We start from the raw sequence: 11,603 nt of genomic DNA on the forward strand, positions 1-11,603 counted from the left end.
AGATAGATAGATAGATAGATGACGAGGACGAGGACGAGGATGGATGGATGGAATTCTATCTTAGACCTGGCTCCTACATGGTCTGTCATTCTTGACCAAGCTTATTATTGTTAATTAGATTAGATATCAAACCCAGCAGAATAGGAGGCGATTACTTTTCTTTGTGAAAAGAACTCAGAATCTAGAACTCAGAATCTGTGGGCCAAGCTACACATGACGAATGACACTTGAACGGCAAGTGTATTTCTCCCTGTTCACTTGCCCTCCACTCAATCTACTTGCCGTTCAAGTGTCATTCGTCATGTGTAGCTTGGCCCTCACTCTCCATCTTTCAAATACTGTCACTTCCCCTGGAATGTGGTTTCAGATAAAGCGTCTCTGCATAGTTTTACAGCAGTTTGTACCTAAACCTTTCCAGTACATGAAAGTTAGTGGTGCCTAAGATGCCATGCTCTGTCTGCTACACCATGCTTCCCTTGCAGTACTCTCGTGCAAACCTAAGTAGTAGGATGATACAGCTTGTTGTTTCCGTTTCCCTTCCTTGTTGGTTGCAGCACTGTGATTTGGCAATGCATGGGATGATGTACAGCCTTTGTTGCAATCCTTCACCTCTTCTTGGCACCCATTCTCAGAATCTGCCGAAGAGTTGACAGTTCAAGATATTCCTGCCCCAGCCTGCTGTCAAACAATATTGCTATTTGGATCTGCACACGGTAAGTGGGGATGTCTGCAAAGTGCACCATAGTGTCTTCAGAAGAGAAGTATCAGATTGTGGAATGGGATAGCCTGATTTCATCGGATCTCAGAAGCTATGACTTGCGGGCACTCTCTACCACCAGAAGCTAACCAAAGTCGGTCTCGGTCAGTACTTGGATGAGAGATTGCCAAGGAAGACAAAGGTTGATCTGCAGAGGACCTCTACTCCTCACTTGCTATGAAAACCCTCTTGATAGGGTTGTCATAAATCAGTTGTGTATTGATGGCACTCACGTACATATTACAAAGAGGCTCTCTTACAGTACATTGGCTGTGTCCAGGTGATAGTTTTTCAGAAGGCCGAAATGCATTCTAAACTTCTGCCTCACTGCAGTCTCTGTTCAAACAGGTTTCGCAGTACTTCAGAAACCTTTAAAACCTGTTTGACTAGAGAGAGGCGGGGGGGAGAGGTAAAATGAAGATGTGTCCAGCAATCAAAAACAGTTCCACTTCCAACTCTTCAAAACTATTGTATGGCTGATCTCTGTTGCGAACGGACCCCTGTTGTTGAAGGTCCCTTCAAATTTGCTCAGATAAGGCGTCTCCAATAGTGTTCTTTTCCCTCTGTGCATGGAAATGACCTCCTTCTGGTCAAAAAAACAAGTGGTGCACTGGCAAGAACAGCGCAGTCCCTAATGATTCTGAGGCTGAGCATTTCTTTTTTGACTGTGTGTTGGTGACCCATTCAGAGCCTGCCACATCACAGCAGTCTGGAGGGTCAGATAGGATTCCCCTCTCCATTTCAGATCAGCCGGAGACCCTGTTGCTGTGGCTGGTGGTGGGGGTTCAGTTTTATTTTTTTTAGCATCCCACACAGAAAATGCTTTTCTGCACAGAGAACCTTTGCCTTGGCTTGCCCTGCAGGCATTGGCTCTATGACCGTCTCAGTGTAAATATTGTGGGGAGGGGGTCTCAAATGCTTCACGAATGAGTTAGGGACTATAGACTTCACCACTATGTTGCCTTACATATTATCTGTTGCTTTAAATATGTACTCCTATACACTACCTGTGCTTCATGTTATAGAATGGATTATGTTCTGTTTCAGCAATTATTCAACTCTGTATTGGACCCTTGCTAATGCTGTGTCTTTGTAAACTTGGATTTATTTATCCTATGGCATTGTTTATGGAAATGTCCTTGATGCTGTATGGAAATGTCCTTGATACTAATTGTACTAGTCTCACACTGTGTAATCCACCTTGAGTCTCAGTGAGAAAGGCGGACCATAAATAAATAAATGTGGATTGCACAGGTTCTCCAGGAAATGTGGTGATGGTGGGTACTTTGACCAAGAGATTTGGGCATCAGTGTGTCACCTCTTTCCCCCTTCTTCTGGGATTCTGCACACTGAGGTCTTCACCTTTCATAGCTCTGTAGGCATGGATGGAGGCTTGTTCACATCTGCAATCTCACAATCTCACAGTTCAGAGTGCGTCCTTCTAGCTGTTTCTCCAGCCTCTGTATGTTCAACAGTAGATCCAGACCGATCCATATGCCTGTAAAACCCTGATCACACAATTGCCTTCTTTGCCTTCCTTAGTAGTATGCAAGAGTCTTTGTGTTTCTGTGCATGTAGGAATCCACGCAATGTGTAGCAACCAAAGGCAAGAGCCGGAAGGCACAATCTTGCTCCACTCTATATGTGTTTGGTCTCTCAACCACTCTTTCAGGATGTAAAAAGGCTTATGCACGGATATGTACATGTGATCAAAGGCTGAACGAGACCTGGCTGGAAATCACTTTCCTTTAGTTCGACCTTTGTTTGAGGGAGAAAGTCTAGCAGTTAGAGAAGATGCAGGGTTGCCTCCAAACTTCAGAGGAGGGCAAGATCTACTGGGTTATAACATTTTCCAGTGGGTACCTGTGTTGGTCTGTAGTAGAAAAGTAAGATTTGAGTCCAGTGGCACCTTAAAGACCAACAAGATTTTCCAAGGTATAAGCTTTCGAGAGTCCAAGCTCCCTCTGTCAGGTTAGATCAGGAACTTGTGGGAACCCCGGTGATATTCCAACCAAACTGCAGTTATAAATGGATGGGTAATTTTCACAAAGAGCACAGGAACAAAGAAGGTTGGAAAAGGAAGCTGCACAAAGCCTAGCCATCAAGTATTCAGCAGAGATCAGATCTGAATCATAGAATCATAGGGTTGGGACCTCCAGGGTCATCTAGTCTAACCCCCTGCAGAATGCAGGAAATTCACAATGACCTCCCCTCGAATCCGTTCTCATGTTCTTTCTGCTGCCCCACATTATCTGCAATGGCTTTTGATTGTCAACTAGAATGGCCTTCTCTTACTCAAGAACCCGTTTTGCAGCAGCTCTTCCGTCCTTGCTAAAGATAGGGAAGCTAACCCATTCAGCCAAAATAAGGAAGCTGTGGTTGCTTCCAAGCCCATGCTGCTAGGGAAGTTTGGTCTCTCAGCCACTCTTTCAGGATGTAAAAAGGCTTATGCATGGAGTGAGAGAGGGGATCAGGGGAGCGCAGGGACATGCAAATTTAAAACGGCAACTTCGAGGAGAAATCAGATAGAGATTTGGAACAAGTCCCTCTAGAGGTAGGTATGAGCTACAATAATAGAAGGACAGAAATATTTCTGGTGATATCTTGGCTGTGGCCAATTCCAGACGGCTTACCTGAAGCCGGGACATTGTGGAACTTTGCAGATCATGCCGGAAAAAACGCGGAAGATCGCGTTTTCTCACGCGAGTTTTGCGAGATGTCATGCAAAACTCGTGCAAGAAAATGCGATCTTCTGCAATGTTGATCCGCAATGTTCTGCAACGTCCCGGCTTCAGGTAAGCCGTATGGAATCGGCCTGTGTCTCATCAATAGCAAATGTACTGCAAGCCCTAAAGAGACTGAAACCAGGATAATGCTATCATCTCCAAAACTATCTTTCATATTTCTTATAGGCATAGGGTGTGGTATATTGAACGAGAGATGAAATTTAAAGTGGGTGTAAAGATTTCATTCAATACTTTTGATTCTTCGTTTAGAGATAGTTTTGGATTTAAAATCTGGTTGGCTTCTTCCTCCTTACAGGCATTATGAACACCTCAGCGGCCCACCTCAACACCACCACCTCCAGGGTGGACGAGTCCATGCGCCAGATCGCCATAGTGACCAATGTCATCATTCTTGTCTTGGGTGTGTCCGGGAATGGACTTGTAGTGTGGGTTACAGCAACAAGGAAGAAGCGCTATAATTTTACTTCAACCTGCTATCTCAACCTGGCTGTGGCAGACTTTCTCTTCTCCTTTGGCCGCATCCCTGCCCTAGTACAGGAGGTCATGTACAACCACTGGCCCTTTGGCAATGCCTTGTGCAAACTTCATACTTTTGCACGCTACCTCACAGTCTTCACCGGAGTCTTCGTCCTCACTCTCATCAGCGTAGACCGCTGCCTGCTGATAGCACAACCTGTCTGGGCCCGAAACCACCGAGGTCCTAGCTTTCAGGCTGTGTTGTGTGCCGGGGCTTGGATCTTAGCTTTGCTCTTCAGCGTCCCCTATCTGGTGGTCCGGGAAGTGACCCTTAAAGACGGAGCACTGTATTGTGGCTATCGGAAAGATCTGAGGATTTCCACAGAGCTGCCACTCAGACTAAGCAGGTTCTTTGGGGGCTTCCTGGTACCTTTCATCATTATTATGTCAGCCTACTTGGTTCTGATTTTCAAGCTTCACAAACGGCGCTGGGAGGGGTCACACCGAACCTTTGCTCTGGTGGCCACCATTGTCGTGCTGTTCTTTATCTGTTGGCTTCCTCATCATGTCGTCACACTTATCAGCAGCATGGGGGGCTCCAAGGACTCGTGGGGCATTGCACTCAAGCTGTCAAATGCTCTGGCTTACCTCCACAGCTGCATCAACCCTGTGATCTATGTCTTGGCGGGTTATATCCGATACCGAGGCCTCCATCGCCGAGCCTCCTTCCTAGGGCTGTTCCGCAAGGCTCTAACTGAAGAGGATGAAAACTCCACAGGGACTGATGTGACACGGAGCCTTAATCGGAAAACACAGGGGAGTTAGTCACTTGCATTCTAGTCTCATCAAGGAGGCCTAGGAGGCAAGGCTCCTAGCTTTTATCCATGTCTGCAAAATACATGGAAAATGTAATATCCATCACAAGAGAACTGGTAGTCTTCATTTCAGCCATGGACCTCTGATCTTCTTGATACCAGAGACATTTTTGGTCATACTGCTTAAGGCTCGTTGTAAATTAAGGTTGATATCCTCGGACAAGATACTTGAAATTTCTAATTCAGATCCCCTATCTTTTTCAGTTCTTCTCAGATGTGTGTGTGTGTGTGTGTGTGTGTGTGTGTGTCTGTGTGTGTGTGCATGCAGGGACTGAATTGTGACTTTGGTGCAAGGGGAGGGGAAGTACCCCTTGGCCCTGAACGATTTCCTGAACTGAATCAGCTTCCTAATGCTGATGCATCCCACTAGAGAAGCAACATGAAGAAACTAAAACTTGGTGGGAAGACCAGACTTTGAAAGAGAAGAGTATTTATGTGTCAGTGCTCACATTTATGTGACAAAACTTGATGAGTGCCTCTGTCTGTGTATTTTGTTGTAGTTTATCTGTCTAAGGATTACCATTTGTCTGGTGACAGCAGACAATCCCTCTCTCTCAGTCCACCTCAATAATTTGAATAACCAGAGAAAAAAAAGGGGCACGGTGTCAAAGCTCTAGGAATTTCCCCCAATCTCTAGGACCTTCAGCATAAAGATTGGGGGATTCCTAGAGTGTCACCCAGAAGTAACAACACATTCATCAACCCTCCTCCTGGAAGTGATGTCATATCTGTAGGAACTTCCCCAAACTCTATGGTAAAAGCCATAGAGAAATCCTAGCGCAAGACCTGTAAGTCTGGTCATGTTACCCTGAAACTCCACCCTCCCCAGGCACCACCTCCAAAATCTTGCAGCCAGTGCATGGTTGGCAGCCCTAAACTATTTGGTTATATTCTACCAGTCCATCCAGTTAATGTGAATGTTTTCCCCATGAGATATAGACTGATTCCGCACACTTTGGATAATGCACTTTCAATGCACTTTATCAATCGTTTGAGGTGGATTTTTTGTTCTGCACACTAAAAAATCCATTCCAGATGATCTATAAAGAAGATTGGAAGTGTATTATCCAATGTGTGCGGAATCAGCATATAGGGGACCTGCTTGGAATATGTGTGCTGTATCAAAGTGTGCTGAGACTCAAGTCAACTCCACTCATGCATGGGCCTACAGAATACCTGAGGCCCAGAGCTGAGCATCTTACTCTTCCTTCAAACCCCATCTCTAGACCAGCGGGGACTGTCTGTATTGAAATTCCAAAAGAGGTAGCCATTTTAGTCTGTCATTAAAAAATATAGAGATCAACTAGATTTCCAGCATATGAGCTTTTGAGAGTCAGAGCTCCCTTCGAAGGGAGCTTACCCTGGAAATATAGTTGGTCTTTAAAGTGCTACTGGACCTGAAACTTGCTCTTCTACTACAGACCAACACAGGTACCCACCTGAAAAAGAAATATTGGCATTTGGCACCTTAAAGGCTAACAATATTTATTTCGATATGAGCTTTTGTGAGTCACAGCTCCCTTCTTCATACAGCTTTGAGATGGCTTGGTGTCAATTACACCATGAATCTTTCAAGTAACTGTAAATCTCAGCGTAAGGGGGAAAGGGAGGAATGGATGTAGAAAGGTTGGGTGGGAGTAAGGCTAAGAACAAGAGGAGACCTCACCAGTTTCTTGGACTTCTTTGTACAGGTTAGGAAGCGCATGGATAAGAGAGGTCAGAGGTTCAGACAGATAAGCAAATTGCTTAAGAGAAAATTAACCGACATTGGTACAAGATTATAGTTTGATAAAACATGTCAAGAACAGCCAATGAAAATTTCCCAAAAGTGAGTCTTGTAGAACTATGAGAGACTGTAGTGACTGAGGAAATCCAAGTCTGTTTAAGCCAGGATGACAAGTGGTGTTTAATTTTTTTTAATGAATTCTAATTCAGCACTTTCACATGGTTTGAAGTTGTTCGTGTGTCGTAGAACTGTGACTTTCAGGTCTGCCATACTATATCTAGGGAGATTAAAGTGTTCTCCCACTGGTTTCTGAATGTTTGTGATTTCTTGTGTCTCATTTGTGTTGATTGATTTGCACAGAGGCCGACACGTTTGTCTAACGTAGACAGTAGAAGACATTGCTGGCCCATGAGGACACACATTAAATCGGATGATGCATATGTGGAAATTCACATGTTGGTGCTTTGACCGCTTGCAGCTTGGGCAGCTGGGTTCACTCTTTCTCAGCCGGCTGTGCTTAGAGATTTGTGTTACAAGGATCCCATCTCTAAAGGTCACTCTTTTATCCTCTCAAGCCTATACAAACAATACACAGTCTAGACATCCTAATAAAAACATATATTCTCTGTCGATATACTTTTTCTGCTCCGCTTAGCATATAAGAGGGTTCATCTTTACAAGTCTTGTTCGATCATTACAATTTTGGTGTCTGAATCTCCCGTAGCAGGCACATACACAACCTACAATTCCCTCTATACACAAAGGCACAAAAATGGTTTTCAGGGTACAAGCTTTCAAGAGTCAAAGCTCTCTTCATCAGATATGAAGACGGGTATCAGATGAAGGGAGCTTGACTCTCGAAAACTTATACCCTGAAAATCTTTTTTTTTTTTATATAATTTTTTATTTTCAATATCTAACATACAACTACTACATACATACATACCCTACAAAACAGTAACTACAAAAGACTACAATAACACAAGGGATAGGAAAGAGGAAAGAAAAAAGAGAGAGGGAGGGAGGGGTGGAAAAAAGGGGAAGGTACCCTACAAACACTAAACACTAAACACTACATTTCTGTTTTCCCTTCATACTGCCATTATTCAAAAGTTAAAGCTTTATATTATATTGATGGAGTGGTTGACCTTACTAAATGCAAATTACAATTTAATTTCAAGTTAAATTTTTCTTCCCCTCCTGGGTCCCGGACGGAGTTCTCTCTGCGCAACTGCAGCCGCATTGCTCGTTTCCTCCCCCTCCCCCTCAGACTTCTCCTTTTCGTCTTGCTTGGTGCACTGGAATTCTGGGTTCCTGTCCTCAAAATCCCTTAGTTGATCTTCTGATAATATCTTAAAGGCTTGATCTTTATGGGTGAACCAGATTCCTTCCGGAAATAACCATTTGTACTTTATTCCACGTTCTCTCAGAAGAGCTGCGAACTTTTTATACTTAAAACGTCTTTTCCGGACTAGAAATGGGACGTCTTTCAATATCTTAATTTTGTTGCCCAAGAAGTCCAAATCCGCATTGTATGAATTGTATAGGATAGTGTCCCGGATCCTCTTAGATGAAAAATCGATGATGATCTCGCGCGGCAACTGACGCTTCATTGCATACTTTGAAGTAGCCCGACGGGCTTCCAAAATGGCGCTTTTAACTTCTTCTTTAGTTGCCCTCGCGGGTGTCGCCAATAGTTCCGAGACAAGACCCCGTAAGTCCTCGTTTTCCTCCTCTTTCACATTCTGGAGGCGCAAAATTGTCTGTGTTCGTTCCACTTGTAGCCCGATCAACTGATTCTCCACCAGTTTAAGCTCTTTATTCGTAGCCTTCACGAGTGACGCACTTTCCCGAGCAGACTTCTCTGCCCCCCCCCCGCTGCTTCCTTGATGGTTTTCACTTCGCTCTCAATTAAGCCGACCCTTTGATCTGTTTCATTCAGCTTGTCAACAAAGGGTTTTATAGCTTCACCAACCGCCCTCCGTACAATTTCCTCCAACGATTCTCCCTTTAAGGCAGCCGAAACTGACTTGCCAAGGGCAGGACTTTGTTTCTTTGTTGCCATTTTTGGGGGGGGGGGCGCCAACCAAATTTTGAGACTCAGCAAAGGGGAAGAGTGAGCCCTCTTGGCTTCAGATCTCACCTCTCCTTCACGTACGCTTGTAATAACAGAAGGAATTCGCTTACTTGTAGGCTCTCGCCTAATTCTGCTCTTTGCCGTTTCTCATGGCCCGGCAGCACTCGAGGCGCCGCGCACGTCCGCCGGCCTCCGTAGGGACAAACGGGCAATTAACCCCCCGCATTGATTCCAGGGGGCTCTTCCCGCAGCGTCCCGGACCCAGCCTCCCTCACTGGGAGTTTTGGGGGCTAATCTTCGCAGATCAGCCGCCCGGACAGGGTGCTCGGCCGCTTCCTCTCGAGCCAGCGAAGAGGAGCGTCCGACATGGCGGAGAAAACGAAACCGAATCTATACCCTGAAAATCTTGATGGTCTTTAAGGTGTTACTGCAGATAAACATGGCACACCCACAAAATAGTCAACACGGGCTTTTTTGCATTTTGGAATGCTCGTATCCTCAAGAATCCGTGTTTCCAATGTTATGTACCAAAGCTAGAAAAAAACTGTACATGAGCACTATTCACTCAAGATATTAATTGTGTGCATCAAGAAGACTAAGCACAGGGCTACCTCCTCTAATTCACAGTTGATCGTAGGGTTGCCAGCTTCAAGTTGGGAAATTCCTGGAGATCTGGGGGTTGAAACCTGGAAAAACTTGGAGAAAGTGGGGTTTGGGGAGGGAAAGGACCTTGGCATGGCATAATTCCATACAGTCCACCCCAAAAGTAGCCATTTTCTCCAGGTGAACAGATCTCTGTGGCCTGGAGACTAGTTGTAATTCCAGGAGATGTCCAGCCACTACCTGGAGGCTGGTAACCCTAGCTGATCGCCAAAATTGTAATGACTCAATTGGGTACTATCCCAGTACATTCTGCCTCAGATGAACACCACCCTTGTTCTACTAGTAGGGCTTAACCCTGGCCTCCTCCTAGCACATGCCTAGGGTAGGGTTGCCACCCTCCAGGTGTTGGCTGGATATCTCCCAGAATTACAACTGATCTCCAGGCAACAAAGATCAGTTCCCCTGGAGAAAACGGCTGAAGGGTGGGCTCCAGGGCTTTTTTTCAGCGGGAACGCAGTGGAATGGAGTTCCGGCACCTCTTAAAAATGGTCGCATGGCCAGTGCCCCGCCCCCTGATTGCCAGTCAGAGGGGAGTTTAGACAGCAGCGCAGAGGGCAATCTAAACTCCCCTCTGTCTGGAGACCAGGGGGCGGGGCCACCGGCCATGTGACCATTTTCACTGAGGGTGATTTAAACTTTAAAAAACTCCCCCCTTGTTCCAGCTGGCCCAAAGTGACATCATTGTGCGGTCTTGAGTTCCACCACCTCTTTTCCCAGGAAAAAAGCCCTGGTGAACTCTATGGCATTATACCCCACTGAGACCCCCTACCCTCCCCAAATCCCACTCTCTCCAAACTCCACCCCCCAAAATCTCCAGGAATTTCCCAACCTGGACATGGCAACCCTAGCCTAGGGTTTTTGAAGCTGTGGGTCCACCAAGAACATAGAGCCACATCCTTGGAAATCAACTGTGTTCTGGCCATGTAAACAAAGATTCAATCCATCATGTGCAGCATGCACAAACATGCACACGTGAACCTGCTGCTTTCCCGTCTTCCCCAGCCTTGAGTGCGTCAGACCGTTCTAAATGTCAGAGTAATCATCGCATTTCTCCCAGAAAAAGCCACCTCAGCTAGTGTTTGAATCCGCTTCTCTCATCCCTACCATAACAGATAGACTATTATCAGACTCAGGTTTATGCTGCCACCTAGAGGACTCTAGCGTTATTTCTGTCTCTGCTTCTCTTATCCATACGTTACATGGACTTCATGAGTTAATTTTCCAAGATAAGTCATTTTCACCCTATTGTTTTTTTTTATATATCCTACTTTGTCTTCCTGGGCTACTCAATTTTTTCAGCCCTATCTATCTATCTATCTATCTATCTATCTATCTATCTATCTATCTATCTATCTATCTATCTATCTATCTATCTATCTATCTATCTATCTATCTATCTATCTATCTATCTATCTATCATCTATCTATCTATCTATCTATCTATCTATCTATCTATCTATCATCTGCCCTGCCCTGCCCTGCCCTGCCCTGCCCTGCCCTGCCCTAATGAGTTGTTATCTGATTCATGGAATCCAGATGTGTTCCCCTCATCTGCTGCTGAGAAACCACAGGGAGCAAAAGACATTCCACATACATTTGGGGGAACTCTCCTTCACGATTCCTTCCCACAGGTATTGAAAGCAACACTAATAGGAGCCCTTAATCCCCAGATTAAGCCTTGGTTCTGTCTCCAGAAGCAGGCCGCATCCATAAATAATGCTGGGAATTTTGCTCCTGCACATCCAGATGTCTGTTCAAGCCACCGAACTCAGCTGTTTTGCCAGATAATATGGATCATGGTTACTGCTTTGGAGAAAGGGGTTGATCTCGCCCCCCACACACATATCCCACTTCCCTGAGAGAAATAGCTTTCGGGACTGCAATAAACCCTGGGGTGAAGCAGGCTCCTTTGTTTGCTTTGTTCCTGAGGCTTAAGATAATTGGGAAACAGGAGGGAGGGAGAAATATGAACACCTCTTCCCCAATGCTACTTCCCTGATCAGCATCCAACCCCCCCCCCCTCTGGCCACAGCGGCTTTTGCAGCACAAATGTTTGGTGGAGAATCTAATCACAGTTCCTTGGGGTGATGGTGGTCAACCTCAGTCCCCAAGAACATAGGAAGAGCCTTGGTGGATGGGACCAGTGGTCTATCTAGTCCAACACCTTGCCTGACACAGTGTTCAATCAGTTTCCCTGGAGGGCCAACAAACAGCTCAAAAACAAGATCTCCCACCCAATATCTAAGTATCTTTACCAGCGGCTTCCCATGAAGTAGGAGTAATGCTGTAAACCGCAAGAAGT

General features: G+C 45.4%; 1 protein-coding gene across 1 annotated transcript; it reads left to right on the forward strand.

The window, feature by feature from the left end:
• The first annotated feature begins 630 nt into the window (after positions 1–630).
• Positions 631–5,056, forward strand: LOC129343520 (C3a anaphylatoxin chemotactic receptor-like). Its single transcript, XM_054999774.1, has 2 exons — positions 631–713; positions 3,800–5,056. The coding sequence occupies exon 2, from the start codon at positions 3,805–3,807 to the stop codon at positions 4,783–4,785; it is 981 nt and encodes a 326-aa protein (XP_054855749.1). The 5' UTR covers positions 631–713; positions 3,800–3,804; the 3' UTR covers positions 4,786–5,056.
• The last annotated feature ends 6,547 nt before the right edge of the window (positions 5,057–11,603 follow it).

This window comes from Eublepharis macularius, chromosome 15 (assembly GCF_028583425.1).
Source record: "Eublepharis macularius isolate TG4126 chromosome 15, MPM_Emac_v1.0, whole genome shotgun sequence".
Lineage (NCBI taxonomy): Eukaryota > Metazoa > Chordata > Lepidosauria > Squamata > Eublepharidae > Eublepharis > Eublepharis macularius.

Coding starts and splice junctions, on each gene's coding strand:
- LOC129343520 (XM_054999774.1), top strand. CDS start 3,805: ATGAACACCTCAGCGGCCCACCTCAACACCACCACCTCCAGGGTGGAC.